General features: G+C 44.1%; 2 protein-coding genes across 2 annotated transcripts in view; one reads left to right on the forward strand and one right to left on the reverse strand.

Annotated features, from left to right (window-relative positions):
• Positions 1–18,848, forward strand: part of MUC16 (mucin 16, cell surface associated) — an 82,072-nt gene extending 63,224 nt beyond the window's left edge. Inside the window, exons 66-76 of the mRNA XM_064380722.1 lie at positions 28–95; positions 252–424; positions 3,086–3,216; positions 3,565–3,632; positions 4,990–5,138; positions 6,984–7,135; positions 7,464–7,531; positions 9,873–10,039; positions 14,260–14,301; positions 14,611–14,690; positions 18,698–18,848. Of these exons, the coding sequence (XP_064236792.1) occupies positions 28–95; positions 252–424; positions 3,086–3,216; positions 3,565–3,632; positions 4,990–5,138; positions 6,984–7,135; positions 7,464–7,531; positions 9,873–10,039; positions 14,260–14,301; positions 14,611–14,690; positions 18,698–18,796 (1,197 nt within the window). The 3' untranslated portion in view covers positions 18,797–18,848. The remainder of the gene's footprint in view (positions 1–27; positions 96–251; positions 425–3,085; positions 3,217–3,564; positions 3,633–4,989; positions 5,139–6,983; positions 7,136–7,463; positions 7,532–9,872; positions 10,040–14,259; positions 14,302–14,610; positions 14,691–18,697) is intronic.
• A 3,692-nt stretch (positions 18,849–22,540) lies between these two features.
• MBD3L1 (methyl-CpG binding domain protein 3 like 1) lies at positions 22,541–23,152 on the reverse strand. Its single transcript, XM_012436390.2, has one exon. It carries the CDS (start codon positions 23,150–23,152, stop codon positions 22,541–22,543), a length of 612 nt encoding a protein of 203 aa, XP_012291813.2.
• Between the last annotated feature and the right edge of the window lie 3,308 nt (positions 23,153–26,460).

A 26,460-nucleotide genomic window follows, 5' to 3' on the forward strand; every position in this document is an offset into this window, starting at 1 on the left:
CTTACCCTCTTCCTCCTTCCTCTCAAGCTCAGACCCTTGTTCCAGAAGAGCAGCATGGGCCCCTTCTACTTGGGTTGCCAACTGATCTCCCTCAGGTGAGACCACTTCCTGGCCACTTGCAAGTAATGACCACCCCTTTTGTGACCACCCCTTTCTCAGCCTTCCCTTGCTCCTCCCTCCTCTGGTCTTTACCTGCAGAGGTGTTAGGACCTTTCTCAAATCCTCAAATCCTCAAATCCCTCTCTCCCCAGGCCTGAGAAGGATGGGGAAGCCACTGGTGTGAATACCACCTGCTCCTACCACACTGACCCTGCGGGCCCCGGGCTGGACATACAGCAGCTTTACTGGGAGCTGAGTGAGCTAAGCCATGGTGTCACCCAACTGGGCTTCTATGTCCTGGACAGGGACAGCCTCTTCATCAACGGTAAGTGTCAGGCTGAACTTGGATTGACAGTGACTTTCTGGGGATTTGTTTGTTTTTGAGATGGAATCTCACTCTGTCACCCAGGCTGGAGTGCAATGGTGCAATCTTGGCTCTGCAACCTCTGCCTCCCGGGTTCAAGCAAGTCTCCTGTCTCAGCCTCCCAAACAGCTGGGATTACAGGTGCATGCCACCACACCCAGCTATTTTTAATGTATTTTTAGTAGAGACGGGGTTTCATCATGTTGTCCAGGCTGGTCTCAAACCCCTGACCTCAGGTGATCCCAAAGTGCTGGGATTACAGGCGTGAGTGCCATGCCCAGCCTGCCATGACTATTATTTGTCCCTATGGTATTCTTTTTTCTCTCTAAAAAAAAACAACCCAAGGCCTGGCTAGGGGGCACCCTTCCCCAGACCACCAAGGAGAGGGTCTTTCCCATTATTTTGAGTAAGTAGCGTGGAATTCTCTTACCAAATTAATGTCATAAATTGCCTCTTTCTCCTTCACTTTTGTTTCAAACTTGGCTGCAACCAAACTATCAAATACGAGTGTAGGTATTTCAGATGTGTAATGTGATGATTTAATATATGTATACTTTATGAATGATCAAATTAGTTAACACTGCTGTCATGTCACAGTTACCGTTTGTGTGTGTGCATCTGTGTGAGTGAGTGAGAGAACGTTTAAGGTCTACTTTCATAGACAATTTCAGGTTTTCAATACAGTATTATTAATTATAATCCACCACGCTTTGGCTGGGCACGGTGGCTCTGCCTGTAATCCCAACACTTTGGGAGGCTGAGGCAGGCGAATCATGAGGTCAGGAGTTCGAGACCAGCCTGGTCAAATGGTGAAACTCCATCCCTACTAAAAATACAAAAAATTAGCCAGGCATGGTGGTGAACACCTATAGTCCCAGCTACTCAGGAGGCTGAATCAGGCAGAAGTTGCAGTGAGCTGAGATCACACCGCTGCACTCCAGCCTGGGTGACAGAGGGAGAGTCCATCTCAAAAAAAAAAAAAAAAAAAATCACCATGCTTTATACTCGATCTCCAGAACTTACTCATCTTGTAACTAAAAGTTTGTATTTTGTGACCAAGATCTCCCCATTTTCTCTATCACCACCCCTACACCCCATGCTATTCTCTGCTTCTACACATTTGATAACCAGCATGCTATTCTCTGCTTCTACACATTTGACTCTTTCAGATTCCACATATTAAGTGAGATCATGTGGTATTTGTCTTTCTCTGTCTGGTTTATTTCACTTAGCATAATGCCCCCCTGGTTCGTCCATAATGAATTTCAATTCAAAGCCCAAATGGCTAAGCCGTGGCATCCTTTGGGACAGTATAGCAGTTCCTTCTATATGAGGATCCTCTGTGTCAGCGGTTCTTACTGGGGGACACTTCTGCTCCACGCCACCCCGAGAGACTCTAGGAAATATCTGGAAACATTTTTGTCGTCACAACTCAGGGAAGGAAGGAGGATGCAACTGGCATCTAGTGGGTTGGTAGCCTATTTTCCAGTGCACGGAAGATGCCCACCCCAGGGAATGATCCAGCCCCAAATGCCAATAATTTCAAGGGTGAGAAATCCTGTTGTACATGGTCCCAAAGTTCCTAGGTGGGTACGAGACTGACATTTATCACACTTTACTGTAATTACTTGTTAAATTTTTTGAGGTCAGGAGTTTGAGACCAGCCTGGCCAACATAGTGAAACCCTGTCTCTACTAGAAATACCCAAATAAGCTGGGCATGGTAGCAGCCACCTGTAATTCCAGCTACTTGGAAGTCTGAGGCAGGAGAATCACTTTAACTCAAGTGAGCTGAGATCATGCCACTGCACTCCAGCCAGGGCAACAGAGCAAGACTCTGCCTCAAAAATAAATAAAATAAAATAAAATAAAAAAAAATTTTCTGATTCCCCTTTACCCTGTGAGCTCAACAAAATTAGGATGTGAGTGCCACTGTACCCTCAATTCTCAGCACATCAGCACATCATCGTATTGAATGAATCATTGAATGTGTGAGCAAATGAAAGATTAGTATCTCTGCTAGAACACACACTGATTCATTCAGCAAACATATATGTGGCTGTTCTGCCTCAAGCCTTGTGCTGGGTCTGGAGATAGAAGACACATTTTTCTGTCTCTGAAAAACTCATACTTGAGTGAACCAAAAATCAGAAGCACAGTAAAGACCCTACTGCTGTTATTAACAGGGTACTATGGGAGCTGAGAGGTGGAGTGAATCAAAGAGGGCTTCCTGGAGGAGGGTGTTACATGCCCAGCCCTGTGCTAAGCACCAGGACACAATAGTGAATAATACAAACATGGGCCCCTGCTGTCCTGGAGCTCCCTCTCACTGGGCTCTTGAAGCATGAACAGAAGTTTTGCTGGAAACAAAAAGGATGCATTCCTAGAAGTGGAAACTGCACAGCACATGCAGGAAAGCTCCGCTCAGGAGAATCCACGTAAAATTCCAGATTTCCCTCTTTGGGGCAACTTTCCATCTAAGAGCTCCTGCAATACCCAGCACGTGGACCTGAAAGTGACTGATTCTGACAGTAGGGAGGGGACCCCTGGGCCACGCTGGCTCTGCATTTTGTGATCAACATCTCCCCACCCAGCTGTGGTCTTGTCTTCTCTGTGGCTCCAGGCTACGCACCCCAGAATTCAGCAATCCAGGGCAAGTACCAGATAAATTTCCGCATCGTCAACTGGAACCTCAGTAATCCAGACCCGGCGTCCTCAGAGTACATCGCCCTGCGGAGGGACATCCAGGACAAGGTGAGGCACCTCTCTCCCTCCCATGTCCCCTGCCCTGTGTGCTTTTCTCCCTCTTCCACCTGACTTGTCTATTAAGTGATGATTTCAAATGCTTCGCTTCACCTACATGTTCTATGTTCTCTCTCAGTTTCCAAAGGTGCTCTCTTGACTACCATCCCCATTTTCCAGATGGGCAAACAGGTTCAGAAAGGGGCGTGGTGTGCCTAGGGTCACATGGTGCCTTAGGAGCAGAGTTAGGATTTGAACTCTGATCCCCTTTGCTCCGAGTCCTGTGTTTTTTTTCCACTGGCATCAGCGGCCCGTCCACACCCAAGAGACCTCCATCTCACCCACTACCCCTCTTTTTAGGTCACCACACTCTACAAAGGCAGTCGACTGCATGACGCGTTCCGCTTCTGCCTGGTCACCAACTTGACGTAAGTTCTGAAGGTTTCAAGCAGCAGGCAAGCTCGCGGCTGTGTCTCTGAGCACCCTTGGGCTACACGTCCCCACCGGGGTATCCATTCTCCCCTACATCCCTGTTAGCTAATCCTACCATCTCCTCCCATAAATCCTCAAGTTAGGGAGTGAGGATTAACCTCATGCGGCCACCAACTCCCAGCATCCACCTTCTTTTTTTTCTGGACACTTGGGAAAAGATAACTTTTTGATGTAGAACTCAAAATCATAGCCCAATAATAATTACTAACATCAGCCAGCCTCCTCTCATTTAATTCTCACAATAGTCTCTGTGAGTTGAGGGCAAAGATCATCCCTTTTGTGCAGATGGGAAAATTGAGGGTCAGAAAAGTGAACTTTCCAAATCCCTCAAAGTTGAGATTTGAACTCAGGTCTCTGATAACTGGGTAAATGAATGAAGATATCTACACTTGGGAAGGGGAGGGTCACCCGACACAGGACTGACTTTGTGTATTTCTAAACTTCAAGGATTTTTGTATTTCAAATGAGGATATGGAGATGGTTAATGGGAACAAAAAATAGAAAGGATGAATAAGACCTAGTATTTGCTCGCACAACAGGGTGACTGTAGTCAAAAATAATTTGATTGTACATTTTAAAATATAACTAAAAGTGTGTGCTTGGATTATTTGTAACACAAAGGATATATGCTTGAGGAGATGGATATCCCATTTACCCTGATGTGATTATTATGCATTGTATGCTTGTATCAAAACATCTCATGTACCCCATAAATATATACACCTACTATGTACCCACAAAAATTAAAAACAAATGCAATCAAAATTAGGCTTGGTGCAGTGGCTCACGCCCGTAATCCCAGCACTTGGGAGACCAGGGAGGGCAGGTCTCTTGAGCCCAGAAGTTCAAGACTAGCCTGGGCGACATAGGGAGACCTAGTCTCTACAAAAAAATACAAAAATTAGCCAGGCATGGTGGCACACACCTGTAGTCTCAGCCACTTGGGAGGCTGAGGTGGGAGGATCGCTTGTGCCTAGGAGGCGGAGGTTGCAATGAGCTGAGATTAAGCCACTGCACTCTAGCCTGGGTGACAGAGTGAGACTCTATCTCAAAAATAAAATACGATAAAATAAAAAGTAGAAATCAAGAGGGAAAAAGTGCTGGGATTACAGGCATGAGCCACCTCGCCCAGCCGAAGGGGTCCCATTTTTATCAGAACCCTTCTCTAGGCGGCTGGGCACCCCCCCACCCCCGCCACCAGTTTCCTCTAGGCCTTTGGCTCTTTAGAAACAGCAAGCGTGATCTGCTGCTGGTGCTGAGTACTACCTGAATTCCTGTGATCTCTGTGCCTAGGATGGGTTCCATGTTGGTCACAGTTAAGGCATTGTTCTCCTCCAATCTGGATCCCAGTGTGGTGGCGCAAGTATTTCTAGATAAAACCCTGAATGCCTCATCCCATTGGCTGGGAACCACCTACCAGTTGATGGACGTGCATGTGACAGGTACAAGGGGGCGTGACTGGTTTCATAACTGGAAGGGGTGGGGTTATGAGGAAAGATGGGGCTTCTCAGTACCAGTGGAATTGGTGGAGGCTCTATAGAGGGAAAGGGAGGCTTCCTGGAGACCCATGTAGATGACCTCTGGCAGTAGATTATTTAGCAAGGTAAGAACAGAACACTCAGCTATTGCACCTAAGAGAACAGCTATTTTTACATGTAAAAAAAAAATTGTATTGAATGAATGAATCAATAAATCAATGCATTCATTCATTCATTCAATAAACAATGAAAATAAACAAGCACTGATGATACAGTGTGATAACTGCTATGCTAAGGGAATTTCAGGAGCCTGTAGGAGCCCCAGGGAAGGACACACAACCTTGTCTGGGAAAGTTGTCTCTAGGAAGGGATGATGAAGCTGAGATCTGACAGAGAACGGGACCTAGCCAGGGGGAGCAGACGGAGAATTGTGCTCCATGTGTCTATAACCTAGAAGATAGAAAGAATATGGCATTCTGGGGGAGGTTGTAAAAAGATTGGTGAGCTGGAGCATCCACTTTGTTATTGGAGAGGTGACTGTTGAAGCCAAAGATATGGGCAGAGACTTTGTTGGGTACTGGAATGGATTAGGGAGGAACATGACACACTCATGAGTTCTGCTTTAGAAAGTGAAATGAGGCTGGGTCTGGTGGCTTACGCCTGTAATCTCAGAACTTTGGGAGGCCAAGGCAGGCGGATCACAAGGTCAGGAGTTTGAGACCAGCCTAGCCAATATGGTGAAACCCCATCTCTACTAAAAATACAGAAATTAGCCAGGTGTGGTGGTGCACACCTGTAGTCCCAGTTACTTGGGAGGCTGAGGGAGGAGAATCGCTTGACCTCAGGAAGTGGAGGTTGCAGCGAGCCAAGATTGTGCCACTGCACTCCAGCCTGGGTGACACAGTGAGACGCCATCTCAAAAAAATAAGAATTCTGCTTATCCTCTGGGTGCTGTGTGCAGAATGGAGGGTGAATGGGGAGAGAAGAGCAAAGGCAGGAAGACCCTTTAAGAACAAAGATCATCAGAAGACTCAGCAAATATGTGTAGTAGGTGCCTGCTGGCTACACCCACAGAAAAACCCAGTCTCTTTTCACTCATGCTGTAGGGAATTCTTGCGAGGCTTGGTAGAAAGAGAGTTGGACACATAGATGGGTGGATGGATACAAGTTGGACAGATGGATGGAGGAAGACCCTCCTTCCAATATAGAGCTGTTACCTAAAACCCTTTATCCCACCTTCAAAAACCTAGCTCAGCTGTCACTGCCAGAAGGAAGGAAACAGGTGAATGGGGAGAAGGATGGATGGATGGTGATGGATAGATGGATGAAAGGATAGGTGGAAGGAAGGATGAGCAGGTGAATTGGCAAGAGGATGAGTGGGTAGATGGGCAGATGGATGAATGGATGGAAGGAAAGAAGGAAGGAGGGACAAGCAGATAAATAGGCAGGAAGATGAATGGAGAGATGGATGGATGATTGGAAGTTCAGAAAGAAGGATCAACAGGTGAATGGGGAGAAGGATAGATGGATGATGGACAGATAGATAATGGATGGATAGATGGGTGGATGGATGGATAAAAGGACAGATGGAAGGAATGACAATTGGGTGAACAAATGGAAGGACACATGGCTGGGTGGATAGGTGGATGGATGGAAAGAAACAAAGAAGAAAACAGGTGAACGAAGAGGAGGATGAGTGGAGAGATGGATGGATGGATGGTAGATGGAAAGCTAGCTGCAATAATCTCTTTCTTGAACGCCCACCCCTTGATAGTGGATTTTTACATACTTTTTTTTTTTTAATTCTAGAAATGGAGCCATCAGTGTATCAACCCACGAGCAGTTCCAGCACCCAGCACTTCCCCCTGAATTTCACCATCACCAACCTACCGTATTCCCAGGACGTAGCCCACCCAGGCACTACCAATTACCAGAGGAACAAAAGGAATATTGAGGATGCGGTGAGAAGGGGGTGGTGTGTCCACTCTGTTACTGTGCAGAAACCCACTTATGCATACTGGGTAGCCACAGGGTGACTTTTTAAAACAATCCACAAAAACAGGTTCTTATTCCCATTTAAGATGGCACAGAGAGGTTCAGTAGCTGATCCAAGGTCACACAGCTTAAGTCATACCCTAGAAGAGCATGTCCTTTGATATACACACCTGGGCAAGTGTTTGTCATGACAAGAAAAAAAAATAGATGGAGAAGTGTGCTCAGTGGCTTGAAAATTCTCTGATGCTACTGAGGCCGGGAATCTGACCTAAGGAACATCACCCTGTCTTTCAGCTCAACCAAGTCTTCCGAAACAGCAGCATCAAAAGTTATTTTTCTGACTGTCAAGTTTTAACATTCAGGTGAGTTCTAACTCAGGACCTGATGACTCTGGGAACTTCTGCCATCCTTTAAATAGAACTGTCCCCAAGCCATAGTGTTGTTGGAAGAGAGCCCTAGGAATATAGAGCTGTTACCTAAAAACCAGCTTTTTCTTAAAGCTGGAGCCCAACTGGCTTCAACACACAAGAGAGCCGGTGTAAATCTCAGCTTGCTGACTACACCCCCAGAGAAACCCAGTCTCTTTTCACCCACGTTGTAGGGAATTCTTACAATGCTTGGTAGAAAGAGAGTTGGACACATAGATGGGTGGATGGATACAAGTTGGACAGAGGGATGGAGGAACACCCTCCTTCCAATATAGAGCTGTTGCCTAAAACCCTTTATCCCACCTTCAAAAACCTAGCTCAGCTCACACTGCCAGGAATAAGTAGGCTAGCTGCAGTAATCTCTTTCTTGAACGCCCACCCCTTGATAGTGGATTTTTTTTTATCTTAAGGTTATACCTGAGTTAGTGGATTTTTACGTACTTTTTTTTTTTTTTTTTTAAATGGTGCTGAGGCTGTAGAATCCAGAGTGTAGAATTTACTACATTAAGACATCAGCTGGCTGGGCACAATGGCTCACGCCTGTAATCCCAGCACTTTGGGAGGCTGAGGTGGGCAGATCATGAGGTCAGGAGTTCAATACCAGCCTGGCCAACATAGTGAAACCCCATCTCTACTAAAAATACAAAAAATTAGCTGGGAGTGGTGGTGGGAGCCTGTAATCCCAGCTACTTGGGAGGCTGAGGCAGGAGAATCGCTTGAACCTGGGAGGTGGAGGCTGCAGTGAGCTGAGATTGCTCCAGCGCTGGTGACATTGTGAGACTCCGTCTTGGGGGGGAAAAAAAAAAAGACATCAGCTACTGAAATCAGGATCATGGAAGATGGGGGAAGGAGGGGACTAAAACCAGATGACTTGGTATCCAGCAGCCTAACTGTCCTTTCCAATTAGGGGTATTATTTCCAATGGGGGAATATTGACATTTTTTTTTGACAAGTGTCCTGAGAACAGGCTTTCCTCACTAAGCAAGTTCTGAGTCAGAACAAATAAAGACAAACCATGAGAATAAGGTTCTTTCAAGGAGCTGCCAAACAGATCAAGTAGTGACAGGACTGATGGCTGGAGAACTCCAAAGCTACTTCGACTGCTAGGCAGCTGGTTTTCACAGGTATGATTCTGAGGCTGCTGGTTTTCAAAATAACTGAGGATCTAGCCAGATGCAGTAGCTCACACCTGTAATCCCAGCACTTTGGGAGGCCAACACGGGCAGATCGCTTGAGCTCAGGAGTTTGAAACCAGCCCGGGCAACATGGTGAAACCCCATCTCTACAAAAATTACAAAAATCAGCTAGGCATAGTGGTGTGCACTGTAGTCCTGGCTACTTAGAAGTCTGAGATAGGAGGATGGCTTGAGCCCAGGAAGCAGAGGTTGCAGTGAGCTGAGATGGCGCCATGCACTCCAGCCTGGGCAACAGAGCCAGAGCCTGTCTAAAAAAAAAATAAAAAATAAAATACTGAGGATCTTGAAAGAGCACTATAAAAATAATGCAAGTTAAAATGCCACAAGTCTTGCTTTTTTTTTTTTTTTACTGAGATTTAACACTTTCCTTAACCAAACACCCCTCGAATTTTTGCAAGCCTTTGGTTCATTTCTAGACTTCTGAAAAAGTTGATTTTGACTATTTTGGCCAACGTTCTCATTGATTTTATGGGTATTCAGAAGTCATTACTCCAACATTCCAGGAATGTTCTCCCTGTGACTGTTGTTTATTTTTATCATTTATTTATTTATTTTGAGACAGAGTCTCACTCTGTCGCCCAGGCTGGAGTGCAGTGGCATAATCTCAGCACACTGCAAACTCGATCTCCTGGGTTCCAGTGATTCTCCCGCCTCAGCCTCCCAAGTAGCTGGGATTACAGGTGCCCACCACCATACCCAGCTGATTTTTGTATTTTTAGTAGAGATGGAGTTTTACCGTGTTGGCCAGGCTGACCTTGAACTCCTGATCTCAAGTGATTCAGCCACCTTGGCCTCCCAACGTGCTGGAATGACAGGCATGAGCTACCGCACCTGACCTCCCTATGGTTATTTTTAAATAAATTAAGTAGAATAAAATTAGAAATGCGGTTCTTCTCCCATCCTAGCTACATTTTAAGTGTTTAACAACAACATGAAGCTACTGATGGCTGCATTGGGTAGTGCAGACATAGAATGTTTACATCATTGCAGAAAGTTCCTGCAGAAAGAACCAAGGAAGAGGAAGCCTAGAATCCTGATAGAATTGCAGGGATCTTGGCTTATCCCTCATCCCCTTCCAGGTCCGTCCCCAATAGCAGCCACACCGGGGTGGACTCACTGTGTAACTTCTCACCACTGGCTCGGAGGATAGACAGAATTGCCATCTACGAGGAATTCCTGCGGATGACGCAGAATGGCACCCAGCTGCAGAACTTCACCCTGGACAGGAACAGTGTCCTTGTGGATGGTAAAGCTCCCTGGTCATTGGGGCTGGGGTGGGAGCTCTCGCTTCCTCACCTGGGTTCTTCCCTGGGAATCTGAAGGCTTAGAGGTGATTCAACATTGAACTTTCTCAGACTAGGAGAAGGTGGCTTAGTTCTCCTAGGCTTTACGCATCACTGAAGGAAAGAAAAGGACACCCAAAGGACACGGCAGGCATTTGCCCTCTTGTGGCCAGGTCTGTGACCTCAGGCTAGTCACATCTCCTCTCTGGACTTCTTATCTCTGTATTTAGCAAGCCACTTGGTTTTTGGCTACCCTCTTGCCTGCCCTAGACGGATTGCTTCCCACCCCAGGCAGCTGCAGTATTAAACAATCACCCTGATTGGTTTTTGTTGTGGTGGTGGTGTTTGTTTGTTTGTTTGTTTGTTTGTTTTTGAGACAGGGTCTCACTCTGTCACCTAGGCTGGAGTGCAGTGGCATGATCTTGGCTCACTGCAGCCTCAATCCCTGGGCTCACCCACTTCAGTCTCCTGAGTAGCTAGGATTACAGGCATGTGCCACCACACCTGGATAATTTTTGTATTTTTTCTAGAGATGGGGTTTTGCCATGTTGCCCAGGCTGGTCTGGAACTCCTGAGCTCAAGCATTCCACCTGCTTCAGCCTCCCAAAGTGCTGGGATTACAGGCAGGCATGCACCGCTGCACCTGGCTCTAGTTTTTGTTTTTTGTTTTTTTCTTTCAGAGGTGAGGTCTCACTCTGTTACCCAGAATGGAGTGCAGTGGTACAGATGTATCTCACTGCAGCCTTGAACTCCCGGGCTCAAGTGATCCTCCCACCTCAGCCTCCCAAGTAGCTGGGACTATGGGCACATGTCACCATGCCTTCCTCATTTCTAAATTTTTTTGTAGAGACAAGTTCTCACTATATTGCCCAGGCTGGTCTCTAACTCCTGGCCACAAGTGATCCTCCTGCCTCCACAGGTCAATGAGGGCTTTCAGTTTCAAGTTGCATGTGATTCATCCTCAACTCACGTGATAGGATGGACCTGTTTTCCAACTCCAGAGATGGCTTCGAGGTGGCTCAACTTTGCATATCCAAATTTACCCAGTCAAAGAATAGTTACATACATTGTACCATGTATCAGAAATGTAACAGAGAATAACTGTCTGCTTTTTCACCACTGTATTCCAAGAACCCCGTATTCTTCCTGGCACATAATAAATACTCATATTTACAGAAGGAATAACTAGATTTCATACAAGGTTCTTTTCAGGTCAAATGTGATTAACATATTAGATGAGACCTTCCAATGCCTGTGTGCACTGTCCTTGGTTCTGAATTATTGTTGTGCAAGAGGGTACTGTTGATTATTTAGAATCAACAAGCCTTAGGCCAGGCCCGGTGGCTTGTGCCTGTAATCCCCACATTTTGGGAGGCTGAGGCAGGTGGATCACCTGAGTTGGGAGTTTGAGACCAACCTGACCAACATGGAGAAATCTCGTCTCTACTAAAAATACAAAATTAGCTGGGTTTGGTGGTACATGCCTGTAGTCCCAGCTACTTGAGAGGCTGAGGCAGGAGAATCTCTTTAACCCAGGAGGCAGAAGTTGCACCATTGCACTCAAGCCTGGGCAACAAGAGCGAAACTCTGTCTAAAAAAAAAAGAAGTCAAAGTCAACAAGCCTTTCACATGCCCGTCACAGGTTTTTCTTGTTTTCTTGTTTTTTGTTTTTTTTTTAAGTAAAAATTGTTGTCAGCTCACAGGCTTTCTAAAAACAGGCCATGGACCCAACATGGCTGTAGTTTGCCAAACCTTGCCTTGAATCAACACCACCCAGTAGGACTTTCTGCAGTGGTAGAAAATGTTTCTATCTGTGCCATTCAGCACAGGAGTCGTGTGATTACCAAGTGCTTGAAGTGTGGTTAATGTAACTGAGATACTAAAGTTTTCATTTTAACTTAAAAAGCCACTTGTGGCTGCTGTATATTGCAAACCACTTTTTAATGATTATTTGTATCTATTTAAGGGGTACATTTGTGTCTAGTTAAGTGGTACAAGTGCAATTTTGTTACATGTATATATTGCCCAGTGGGGAAGTCTAGGCATTTAGGGTATTCATTACTTGAATGATATACATTGTATCCATTGAGTAATTTATCATCATCCACTCTCCTCCACTCCCCAACCCTTGCAACTCTCTGCTGTCTGTTATTCCACTCTCTATGTCTATGCCTATGCATTCTTTAGCATTGACATGTCTATGCATGATTTAGTCAAATACATGTGATAGCTGGGCGTGGTGGCTCACATCTGTAATCCCAGCACTTTGGGAGGTTGAGGTGGGTAGATCACGAGGTCAGGAGTATGAGACAAGCCTGACCAACATGGTGAAACCCCCTCTCTACTAAAGATACAAAAATTAGCCTGGCGTGGTGGTGGGCACCTGTGATCCCAGCTTTTCCAAAGGCTGAGGCAGGAGAATCACTTGAACCCGGGAGGTGGAGGTTGGAGTGAGCCAAGATCACGCCACTGCACTCCAGCCTGGGTAACAGAACAAGACTGCGTCTCAAAAAAAAAAAAAAAAAAAAAAAAAAAAAAAAATACATGTGGTATTTGAGTTTCTGTATCTGAATTGTTTGACTTAAGATAATGACCTTCATTTCCATCCATTTTGCTGCATAAGACATGATTTCTTTTTTTTGTGTGTGCCTGAGTGGTACTGTATTGTGTGTGTGTGTGTGTGTGTGTGTGTGTGTGTCACATTTTCTTTATACAGTCCTCCATCGACAAACACTTAGGTTGGTTCCATACATTTGCTATTGTGAATAGTTCCGTGATAAACACACAGGTGCAGGTGTCTTTCTGATACACTTATTTATTTTCCTTTGTGTAGATACCCCATAGTGGGATTGCTGGATCAAATGGTAGTTCTATTTTTAGTTCTTTGAGAAATCTTGATACTGTTTTCCATAGAGGTTGTACTAAATTACATTCCCACCAACAGTATATAAGAGTTCCCTTTTCTTGCATCCTCTCCAACATCTGTTATTTTTTGTCTTTTTAGTAATAGCCCTTCTGACTGGTGTAAGGTGGTATCTTATCATGGTTTTAACCTGCATTTCTCTGATGATTAGTGATGCTGAGCATTTTTTCATATGCTTGTTAGCCATCAGTAGTCTTCCACATCTTTATCAAGTTGATTATAACAGGGTTGCAGTAGAGGAACCAATAACCCTTTGCCCCATGCCTGATGGTTGCTTTACATCCCTATCTTCATGAAGTTTTTGAGGTAGTGAGGAATAACAAGAATAGGCAGTTGTCGATTATAAATTATTTGATGTGAACCTGTCCATACTTGGGTGTGGTCATCAGGGAAGGCTTCCTGGAGGAAATGACGTTAAAGAATGAATTCTAAAAGATGAGGATAGGCTGGGTACAGTGGCTCATGCCTATAATCCCTGCAGTTTGGGAGGCCAAGGCAGGTGGATCACCTGAGGTCAGGAGTTTGAGACCAGCCTAACCAACATAATGAAACTCCGTCTCTACTAAAAATACAAAAAAAATTAGCCAGGCATAATGTTGGGTGCCTGTAATCCCAGCTACTTCAGAGACTGAGGCAGGTAGATTGCTTGAACCTGAGAGGCAGAGGTTGCAGTGAGCTGAGATTACGCCATTTCACTCCAGCCTGGGCAATGAGCAAAACCCGTCTCAAAAAAAAAAAAAAAAAAAAAAAAGTAAACAAACAAAAAAAGATGAGGATGAAACAACTGAGTGAAGGCGAGCTTAAATGTATTCTTAGGCAGAAGAAAAAGCTTTTGGATGAGAATTTGAAAACTTAGAGTGATCCCATGGGTTTCCAACTGCAATGATCCATTCTCTCCACCACCCTCACTGGGCCCAGCCCACCAAGCCCAGAGGCATGAATTTAACTTATGACATTCTTGTGGTGGGATAATGGCTTTGGGCTTATGTAGCCACAAGTGCTCATTTTTTTTAGAGATACGAATTGGAATATTTGGGGTGAGATGTCATGATGTCTACTGGCCTCTAAAACTACAGCAAAAACATTTAAGTTCACCGAAATGTCAATAAGTAATAAATTGAATGTATAGGTTTTAGTTGGAGAAAATATAAATCACTAAATCTAGGTTATTATACTCTTCTCTCTGCTTTTTTGTATGCTTGTAAAGTTGTTTTAAAAGAATAAGACACACTCACATGCACCATCTTCTTTCATTTTTAGGGTTTTCTCACAACAGCAATGAGGCCTTAACTGGGAAATCTGGTAAGTCTCAAAAAAGCCCCAGCCCAGGGTAAGGAGGGGGTCACTAGATGGTGCTTCACCTTGTCCAAGAGCATCGTGCACACACAGTCCTGGATGACCAACCAAGGCAAAGACTATTGAGGCATAGTGAAAGGATAGCAGGGATCCTGGCCTACTGGGGCCTCACTTTTGGGGAGCATCAGAGGCATGAGGTGTTGAGTCACTAAGCTCTTCTCCCCAGGGCTGTGCCCATCCTCAGGCCACATAGGGTCCAAGAAGGAGCCCTGGGATGTGGCAGGAGGTGGCTTACCCTAACCCTTGTCTCCCTAGACCTTCCCTTCTGGGCCATCATCCTCATCTGCTTGGCGGGACTTCTGGGACTCATCACATGCCTGATCTGTGGTTTCCTGGTAAGCAAGGAAGGGTTGCTTGTCTTCTTACTACTGGGTTGTAAGAGTTTTTGATATATATACATATACACACACACTATATATATAATACACACACACATACATATATACACTATAAATACACACACACACTATATATATAATACACACACATACATATATACACTATACATACACACACACATATATACACTATACATACACACACACATACATATATACACTATATATCCATACACACACACATACACTATATATAATACACACACACATACACACACATACATATATACACTATACATACACACACATATATACACTATACATACACACACACATACATATATACACTATATATCCATACACACACACATACACTATATATAATACACACACACATACACACACATACATATATACACTATACATACACACACACATATATACACTATACATACACACACATACATATATACACTATATATACATACACACACACATACACTATATATAATACACACACACATACACACACATACATATATACACTATACATACACACACACATATATACACTATACATACACACACACATATATACACTATACATACACACACATACATATATACACTATATATACATACACACACACATACACTATATATAATACACACACATACACACACATACATATATACACTATACATACACACACACATACACACTATACATACACACATACATATATATACTATATATACATACACACACACATACATATATACACTATATATACATACACACACACATACACACACATATATACACTATACATACACACACACATATACACTATACATACACACACACATACATATATACACTATATATACATACACACACACATACACACACATATATACACTATATATACATACACACATACACACACATACATATATACACTATATATACACACACACACACACACACACACACACACACAGAGTTATATAGATAAATAGATCATCGCAGGCTGGGCACAGTGGCTCATGCCTATAATCCCAGCACTTCGGGAGGCCAAGGCAGGTGGATCACGAGGTGAAGAGATGAAGACCATCCTGGCCAAAATGATGAAACCGCATCTCTACTAAAAACAGTTTTTTTTTTTTGAGATGTCTCTCTGTCACCCAAGCTGGAGTACAGTGGCATAATCTCAGCTCATTACAACCTGTGCCTCCCGGTTTCAAATGATTCTCTTGCTTCAGCCTCCCAAGTAACTGGGACTACAGGCATGCACCACAATGCCCGGCTAATTTTTATATTTTTAGTAGAGACAGTGTTTCATTATGTTGACCAGGCTGGTCTCAAACTCCTGACCTCATGATCCACCTGCCTCAGCCTCCCATAGTGCTGGGGTTACAGGTATGAGCCACCATGTCTGGCTAAGACTTTTTAACATATTCTACACCTACACTATACTATACTATACTATACTATACTATACTATACTATACTATACTATACTATACTATACACAAGTCCTTTGCTGGATACATGTTTTGCAAATATTTTCTCCCAGTTCATGGAGTGGCTTTCCTATTTTCTTTTTATAATCATATTTTTAATTAATTGATAAATAATGCATGCATATAATTATGGGATACAATATGATGCTTTAGCATATGTACAATTATGGAATGACTCAATCAAGCTAATTAATATGTCCCTCACCTCTCATACTTATTATTTCTTTATGGTGTGAACATTGGCAACCTACACTCTCAGCAATTTTGAAATCTACATTATTATTAACTATAGTTACTACATTGTGCAGATCTCAAAAACTTTGCAACCTATATGCTGATTACAAGATACTGAGTGAAAAAGTTATTGCAAAGAGTGTAAATAAAAGGATATAAGAGGGAAAAAATGTAACAACATTAGTCATGAGGGAAATGCACATGGAAGTCACAATGAGAGGCCACTTTGCACAAGAATGGATAAAATTGAAAAGATTGACTATAACAAGTGTTGGTGAAAATGTGATGTAACTGGAATTCTCTTAAAGCACTAGTGGAAAATAGCTTGGCCACTTATTTGAAAATTACACACACCTTCCATAACACCCACCATGCCACTTCTAGTAACTTATCTAAAAGAACTAAAAACATGTCCATATGAAGACTTGTACAAAAATGTTCATAACAGCTTTATTTGTAATAGCCGAACTCTGAAAACAACCCTAATGTCCGTTAACAAATATATCCTGAAAATGGAATATTATTCAGCAACAAAAAGGAATTAATTATTAATAAATTATATAGCAACATGTATAAATTGCAAAATAGTTATGCCTAGTGAAAGAATCCAGACAAAGAAAAGAGTACATGCTATATGATTCCCTTTATAGACAAATTTTAGTAAATACAAACTAATTTGTAAAGACAGAAATCAGATTAGTGGTTGCCTGAGAATGAGGATGTGTTTGCAGTGGCAGGGAAAAGGGAATTGTAAAAGAGCAGAAGGAAAATTTGGGGTTTTTTTTGTTTTTGTTTTTGTTTTTTGAGACAGAGTCTTGCTTTGTTGCCCAGGCTGGAGCACAATGGTGCGATCTCAGCTTACTGCAACCTCTGCCTCCCAGGTTCAAGTGATTCTCCTACCTCAGCCTCCCAAGTAGCTGGAATTACAGGGGCGCACCACCACAGCCAGCTAATTTTTGTATTTTTAGTAGATGGGGTTTTACCATGTTGGCCAGGTTGATCTCAAACTCCTGACCTCAGGTGATCCACCTGCCTTGGCCTCCCAAGGTGCTGGGATTACAGGCATGGACCACCACACCTGGCCAGGAGTAAAGTTTTGGGGATGATGGATGGATGTTCCTTATCTTGATTGTGGTGATGGTTCAATAAGTTACGATCAGAAGTTACCAAAACGTTCATTTTAAATGTGTGCCATTTATTTTATGTCAGTTATGCCTCAGTTAAGCTGGACAGGTATAGAGAAGGGAGGGAGGGGGAGAGAGAGGGAGAGGCTGAGACCAGTACCAAAAGCCAGAGAGAAAGAGACTGAGGATGAGATGAGAGAGAAATGATATTTAGACAGAATATAGAAGATAGATGATTGACAGTTGATAGATGATTGGTGGATAGCTGATAGGTAGATGATAAATAGATGATTCTTATAGGTAATTGATAGATGATAAATTGACAACTAATAGGTAGTTGATAGATACTGTTAAATAGATGATAGATAAATTGATGATTGATTGATGATAGGTGATTGATAGATGATTGATAGATTATAAATAGCAGATGATTGAGAGATGAGAGATAATTGATAGTTATTGATAGGTAGATAATTGATTGACAGATCGATAAATACTGATAGCTAGATGCTAGATAAATAGATCTCCATAGGCCGGGCGCGGTGACTCATGCCTATAATCCCAGCACTTTGGGAGGCCAAGGAAGACGGATCACAAGGTGAAGAGATCAAGACCATCCTGGCCAACACTGTGAAACTGCATCTCAAAAATACAAAAATTAGCTGGAGTGGTGGCGGGTGCCTGTAATCCCAGCTACTCGGGAGGTTGAGGCAGGAGAATCACTTGAACCCGCTTGAACTCAGTTGCAGTGAACTGAGATCACACCACTGCAGTCCAGCCTGGGGGACAGAGACTCTGTCTCAAAAAAAATAAAAAAATAGATCATTGGTAGATCTGTGATATATTGATAAAGAAATTCAGGGGCAAGGGGAGAGAGAAATGAAGGGGATATCAGAGGGGGAAACTTTTTTTAAACTGAGAGTAAAACAAGGAGAGAGAAGAAAAGAAAGTAGTGAAAAGAGGAAAAGAACAGAGGGTGAAAGTAAATGGAACAAAGAAGGGAGACCAAGGAAGCATCAGGTCTCTGGCTTTGGCCATAGTCTCTCCCCTCCCTGGCTGGCTGTCCCCTCCCTGGCTGGCTGACCAGTCCATTCTCATGCCTCCTCCTCACCCGCACAGGTGACCACCTGCCGGCGAAAGAAGGAAGGAGAATACAACATCAGGCAACGGCACCTAGGCTACAGCAAGTCATACCTAGACCTGGAGAATCTGCAATGACTGGAGCTTCCCGGCGTCTGGGGTCCCTTTTCCCCAGCCAGGGTGCAAAGAAGCTGAGCTGGGGCAGAAATAAACCATATTGGTCGGCACAAGTCTCTGAGCCTTTCTTGACGTGACCCTTGACTGGTTTGTGTTGGGCTAAAGGAACAGTCTTCCCCCTTCATGAAGTCCTGAAGGCAACTGCCAGTCGTGTTTTGTGGCTTCACACCATGGCATCCCTTAGGAACACAGAATTGGTGAAACTGGTTGTATTTGGCTCTTCTTGCACTGGGATAAAGGAATACCGGGCCGGGCTTGGTGGCTCACGCCTATAATCCCAGCACTTTGGGAGGCCAAGGCAGGCGGATCACTTGAGGTCAGGAATTCAAGACCAGGCTGGCCAACTTGATGAAACCCTTTCTCTACTAAAACTACAAAATAAAATTAACTGGGCATGGTTGCCCATGCCTATAATCCCAGCCACTTGGGAGGCTGAGGCAGGAGAATCGCTTGAACCAGAGAGTCAAAGGTCGCAGTGAGCTGAGATCGCGCCACTGCGCTCCAGCCTGGCAACAGAATAAGACTCCATCTCAAGAAAAAAAAAGAAAGGAAAATTTCCATGGTGGAAAATCAACATTCCACTTCAGTTTGAGTTCTCCGTCCTTTGTCATCCAGTACACGACCACCCTTGACTCTATACCAGCTGTCACACCCATGCTGATCCTTCATATTCCCATACCTCACCCCAGCAGAAACCCTGGCAGTTCCAAGTTTCTCTTACGCTATTTTATTCTCTGAGACTAAAGTACCAGAATTTCCATATTAATGTTCCCTGGGCAGCTTCTTCCCCATCTCATGGGTCCTCTAAGGTGGGAAGCAGACCAAGAAGAAATGAATGGGTCAGAAATGGTTCTCCAGGCCAGGCACCGTGGCTCACCCAGCACGTTGAGAGACTGAGGCGGCAGAAGGATTGCTTGAGGCCAGGAGTTAGGGACCAGCTTTGGCAACATAACGAGACCCTCATCTCTACTAAAAGAAAAAAACAGCTGAATGTGGTGGCACACGCCTGTAGTCCCAGATATTAGGGAGGCTGAAGCAGGAGGATCCCTTGAGCCCAGGAGGTTGAGACTGCAGTGTGGTCACACCGCTGCACTCCAGCCTGGGCAACAGAGTGAGACCCCATCTCTAAAAAAGAAAAATAGAGCACAATATCTATATTATTTATAGCTTCCCTAAAAATTGATTATTTTAAAATTTCATCTTTTCTGCTCTGTGCTTCTACGTGGTAATCATCTGAATCCTAGAATGTGATTCTTTCTGCCTTTGTTTTGTTTTGCTTTTCTGAGATGAAGTTTCGCTCTTGTTGCCCAGGCTGGAGTGCAATGGTGTGATCTCAGCTCACCGAAACCTCTGCCTCCCAGGTTCAAACAGTTCTCCTGCCTCAGCCCCCTGAGTAACTGGGATTACAGGTGTCCGCCATCACACCCAGCTAGTTTTTGTATTTTTAGTAGAGACAGGGTTTCACCACGTTGGCTAGGGCTGGTCTGGAACTCCTGACCTCAGGTGATCCAACCACCTCGGCCTCCCAAAGTGCTGGGATTACAGGTGTGAGCCACTGCGTCCAGGCTTAGAATGTGTTTTAATGTTTTATTTGTATTTGCTTGAAAACAAATATTAATAGACTACATCAAGTCTATTTGACTTATTTTAGGTCCCACATAGAAGTGGGTTAATGCAGTATTTTTGTTTCTGTGTCTGACTTAATTTACTTAAAGTCAGTAGGCAGTGATCAAGGTCTGAAATTATTCAGCGCTTTGCCCTCATAGTCACAGGATAAACGCTACCTAATCAGAATCAATTATTATTTTTGTGAAATTTCCTAGTGAATTCCAGAATAATATTTCATGAGTTTTGTATATCTACACTTTCAAATAAGCTATCTAACTTGTTATTTTTCTGTTCTTGATTGCCTGATAATTCAGAGTTGCATTTAATGAAATACCAGACTGTCTCTGATTCTCTAGATCTACATGTGTTTGAAAATTGATTCAGGAAAGTTGACACAATTTGTGGGATAATAATATCAAGAGAAACTTTTTAAGCCAGATGTGGTGGCTCCTGCCTGTAATCGCAGCACTTTGGGTGGCTGAGGTGGGTGAATCACTTGAAGTCGAGACCAACCTGACCAACATGATGAAACTCCATCTCTACTAAAAATATAAAAATTAGCTGGGCGTGGTGGTGGGCACCTGTAATCCCAGCTACTTGGGAGGCTGAGGCATGAGAATCACTTGAACCTGGGAGGCGAAGGTTGCAGTGAGCCAAGATCTCACCACTCAACTCCACCCTGAATGACAGAGTAAGAACCTGTCTCAAAAAAGAAAAGAGAGAGAGAGACTTTTCAGTATTATGAATCTAACAATACACCATCATTCTGCTTGTTGGGATTGAGAGTTAAAGTCTATTTATCTACTTGGCTGATCAAGCTTATTGAATTATTCCAACCCTCTTTATCATTATTTTATTTTGTTTGATGGATTTACCAATTTCTCAGATTGGTGTGTTAAAAATGATAGAGTGCTGGCCAGGCATGGTGGCCCACACCTGTAATTCCAGCACTTTGGGAGGCTGAGGGAGAATTGCTTGAGTCTAGGAGTTTGAGACCAGCCTGGGCAACAGAGTGAGACCCTGTCTCTGCAAAAAATAGAAAAAATTAGCCAGGAGTAATGGCATGTGCCTGTAGTCCCAGCTACTCAGGAGGCTGAGGCAGAAGGATCACCTGAGCCCAAGAGTTCGAGACTATAGAGAAGTTTTTGTTGTTGTTTGGGTTTGGATTTTTTTTTTTTTTTTTTTGAGACAGAGTCTTGCTCTGTCACCCAGGCTGGAGTGCAGTGGTGCGATCTCAGCTCACTGCAACCTCTGCCTCCTGGATTCAAGTGATTCTCTTGCTTCAGCCTCCCGAGTAGCTGGGACTACAGGTGTGCACCACCACACCTGGCTAAGTTTTGTATTTTTTGTAGAGATGGGTTTCCCCATGTTGGCCAGGCTGGTCTTGAACTCCTGACCTCAAGCAATCTGTCCACCTCAGTCTTCCAAAGTGCCAGGATTACAGGTGTGAGCCACCACACCTGGCCTGCAGTGAGTTATGATAGCACCACTGCACTCCAGCCTGGGCTACATACATACATACATAGTAAATAAAAATAAGAGTATAACATGAAAAAGAAAACTATCCTTTCCCTGCCCACCTGAAACCCAATCTCTCACCTCAAAAAGAATTACTGCTTTTATTCCCTTGTATCATACAAAGAAGGGTTTTTTTGTTTTGTTTTGTTTTTGAGACAGTCTTGCTCTGTCACCCAAGCTGGAGTGCAGTGGTGCAATCTCAGCTCACTGCAAACTCCACCTTCCAGGTTCAGGTGATTCTCCTGCCTTAGCCTCCCAAGTGGCTGACATTACAGGTGCCTGCCACTAAACCCAGCTAATTTTTGTATTTTTATTAGAGACAGGGTTTCACTATGTTGGCCAGGCTGGTCTTGAACTCCTGGTTATAAGTCATTCACCCGCCTCAGCCTCACAAAGTGCTGGAATTACAGGCGTGAGCCACCACTCCCTGCTCTGAGTTTACTAACGTAGGTGCCCTTAGGTGCTCACCCAGCCTAATTTTTTTTAAGTGTTGGCATATTTTAAAGTTTCAAGAGCTCAAAGCAAAAAACCTCATTGTGGATACTGCAAAGAGGTGTTAATAAAGGATTACCCTTTATTTCATCTGCACTGTCTGCCCTTTTTCTCGGCGTGTTTTTCAGGACAGCCTTCTTGGTCTCTCACTTTCTCTGCCTTATTAGCAAGTCCGTCGGCACTCAACGCTATTACGAGTATCTCTCTGACTGTCTTCACTTTCCCCTCCTGTTTCCTGATATCTTCCTCAGAGACCACAAAGTGTTTGCAGAGGAGCTGTGAGACACCCACTCCCTCTCTGGGAATTGTCTCCACCGCATCTGAAGAGCAGGCAAGTGGGGGCATGGGGCAGGAGTGCTCCAGACCACCAGCAAGCTCCCCCATCAGAGAGGCACCTGTGCAACTAGGTGCGAGTTTTTGCAAGGTGTTGGCAAGATCCAAAGTACTTAAAAGTTCTCCTGCACTGCTGTAGGCCTGGAGTCCTTGCAGTCTCTTCTGCCAGAAGACCTGTTGGGGCTTCTCCAAGCTCTCCTCCCATTGATGGTATCTAACCTCATTGCCAGGATGGGATGTAATTCTCGTAACTGGCCTCTTGAATGTGTAACTGGACATTCTCAGAGGGATTGAGGTGCTCAAGCCAGGCTTTGCTTTGCATCGGTTTACACGGCCACGTTGCTTCCTCTGTGAACTCTTAGCCATCACATTTCTTTTCCTCTTATGCTGGAAAAATAAATCATAAAATGGGGTCAAATTAATCAGTGAAGCCTACCTTCTCAGGACAAGGATCTCAGCTGTTTTGGATTTTCACCATTCCTCTCTCCCTCTGCGGTAGGTCTGACCTGCTTCCTGGGACATCATCAGGCAGATCTGAGTCAAGCACAGAAAATTCAAGGTCAAAACTCTCCTCCGTCATCCTGCAAAACCCCTCCTTGTTTGAGTACCATTTTATTATCTTTCTGTCCTTGTCACTCTCAAATATTCAAGTCCTGATATTCCCTCTCAAGACACTATATCAGTCTTTTTCTAAATCCCAAATCCTGCCTTTTTTTTTTTTTTTTTTTGGTCCCACTCTGTCACTCGGGCTAGAGTGCAGTGGTGCGATCACAGCTCACTGCAACCTTGACTCCCAGGCTCAAGCGATCATCCAACCTCAGCCTCCCGAGTAGCTGGGACTACAGGCGTGTGTCACCATGCCTGGCTAATTGTGGTTTTTGTAGAGACAAGATTTTACCATGTTGTCCAGACTGGTCTGGAGCTCCTGAACTCAAGTTATCCACCCACCTTGACCTCCCAAAGTGCTGGGCCTACAAGCATGGGCCACCGCACTTGGCCTAAATCCTGCCATTCTTATGCATTACTTGACTATTCCTCTGGTTTACACATTGATCTCTTGGTTTGCAGAGTTCCTGCAGCTTGTAAGTTAATAATGAAATTATCAACTGCTCTGTTCTTCGTGCCTTAATACCACACTCCAGACATCTTCATCAACCCAAATGGTCATGCTCAAAAATAAATAATTCAGGCCCAGCACAGTGGCTGATACCTGTAATGACAGTACTTTGGGAGGCCGAGGCAGGTGGATCACGTGAGGTCAGGAGTTCAAGACCAGCCTGGCCAACATGGCGCAACCCCATCTCTACTAAAAATACAAAAAATAGCTGGGTGTGGTGGCATGCACCTGCAATCCCAGCTACTCAGGAGGCTGAGGCTGGAGAATCACTTGAACCCAGGAGGCAGAGGTTGCAATAAGCTGAGATCGTGCCACTCACTGCATTCCAGTCTGGGCAACAGAGCAAGACTGTCTAAATAAATAAATCAATCAATCAATCAGAAAACTTATCCACCCACTATAAATTTCTGATTTCCAGATTTCTTATTTCAAATATCCATACCATAGATATCTGTTCTTAAGGAACATACCTTGAGGAACAAGTATCTATGATTTGGCTATTTGAATTACACCAGACCTCCGTATCTTCATCTTCCTCTCTCTCCTCTGATTCCTAGCACTCTTGGATTCTGCGGTCTGTGACCTCAGTAATTCCTAGAGACCAGGCAGGGTGGCTCACGCCTGTAATCTCAGCAGCTTGGGAGGCCGAGGTGAGTGGATCACTTGAGGCCAGGAGTTCAAGACCACCCTGGCCAACATGGTGAAACCCTGCCTCTACCAAAAAAAAAAAAAAAAAAAAAAAAATTAGCCAGGCAGGGTGGCACATACCTGTAGTCCCAGCTACTCAGGAGGCTGAGGTGGGAGAATTGCTTGAACCGGGAGGTAGAGGTTGCAGTGAGCGGAGATCAGGCCACTGCACTCCAGCCTGGGCAACAGAATGAGACCCTATCTCAAAAAAAAAATTCACTTAGATTAATCCAAAATTTCTTACCACTTATCGTATCTGCCTTATAAAACTTCAAACTTGGACGGTCCCTATTACCTGTGATGCCATGGCTACTGCCGTCATGTGATCACTGCTGAAAAAAGAATCACATGACATGACCATCTTAGTACCACTATATATACAAAATATTCTGCATCAACTGGGAAGAATCCATCATGCCTAGAAACTTTATTTTCTGTTTATGCATTGTCATGTTTACTCCCAGATTTTCCCCAAAACCTTCCCCAGCTTTTTTTTTCTCATAGATTTTCAATTTTCCTTAACTTACCTGATAGTTTACAGAGAAGTTGCCAACCGCAAGATTGAAATTTTATGAATCTAGTTGCCAAATCTGCAAACCTCCCTGATAAACATCGAATGTTTCCAAATTTTCTTTAATTGAATTTAAAGAGATTTTCTGCCAGGCATGGTGACTCATGCATGTAATCTGGTAGGCTGAGCCAGGAGGGACACTTGAACACAGGAGTTCGAGACCAGTCAGGGCAACATAGGGAGACCTCCGTCTCTGCTAAAAATTAAAAAGTTAGCTGGGGGTGATGACACACATCTGTGGCCCCAGCTACTCAGGAGGCTGAATAAGGAGGATAGCTTGAACCCAGGAGGTCGAGGTTGCAGTGAGCGGTGATCAGGCTACTGCACTCCAGCCTGGGCAACGGAGCAAGACCCTGTCTCATAAATAAATATATTCCCTTTCTCCTCCAAGAGTGATCTGAGCCTCATTCCTTGAGTCCCGCTCTGTGGCCCAGGCTGAAGTACAGTGACACGATCTCGGCTCACTGCAACCTCTGCTGCCCGGTTTCAAGCAACTCTCCTGCAACTCTCCTGCCTCAGCCTCCCGAGTAGCTGGGATTACAGGCACCCGCCACCACCTCTGGCTAATTTTTTGGTATTTTTAGTTGAGATGGGGTTTCGCCATGTTGGCCAGACTGATCTCAAACTCCTGATCGCATGATCCACCTGCCTCAACCTCCCAAAGTGCTGGGATTACAGGTGCCCCTGTATCTTTAACTTCTGTTTTTCTGCTGAATCCCTTCTTTGGCATTTAAATATGTTCAAGTTTCTCCTAGCTACACAGACACCCCTCTCCTTCACCACTACTCTCTATTTCTTCCCTTAGCTATGAACCACTGAGAAAAGATCATCTACGTATTATGTCTCCTATCTCCTCACCTCCAGCTAACTCCTCAGGACACCCCACACTTCTGTCTGCCTTCACCATTCTAGGGCTGCTTCTGTTGCTAAGGCCACAATGAGCCCTTTGTTGTTAGATCCCAAAGGAATTCTCTTTACTCATCTGACATGACTCTTGGAGTGGAAAGCTTTGAAGTGTGTTTGGAACAACCTGGACATGTGAATCTAATACTTTACTGCTGTGAACCTTAGAAAATCTAAATACAGGGCAGGTACATCTCATAAAATTCAACTCGCAAATTGAGATGTGCTATCCGTGGAAAGTACAAACTGGATTTCTGGAACTCAGTACAAAACAAACAAAAATCATTTAAAAGATCTCACGTGGGCCGGGCGCAGTGGCTCACTCCTATAATCCCAGCACTTTGGGAGGCTGAGGCAGGGGGATCACAAGGTCAGGAGATAGAGACCAACCTGACT

This window comes from Aotus nancymaae, unplaced genomic scaffold (genome assembly GCF_030222135.1).
Source record: "Aotus nancymaae isolate 86718 unplaced genomic scaffold, 86718_ANA_hifiasm-v0.15.2.pri h1tg000028l, whole genome shotgun sequence".
Taxonomy (NCBI): Eukaryota; Metazoa; Chordata; class Mammalia; order Primates; family Aotidae; genus Aotus; species Aotus nancymaae.

Coding starts and splice junctions, on each gene's coding strand:
- MBD3L1 (XM_012436390.2), bottom strand. CDS start 23,152: ATGGCTAAGAGTTCACAGAGGAAGCAACGTGGCCGTGTAAACCGATGC.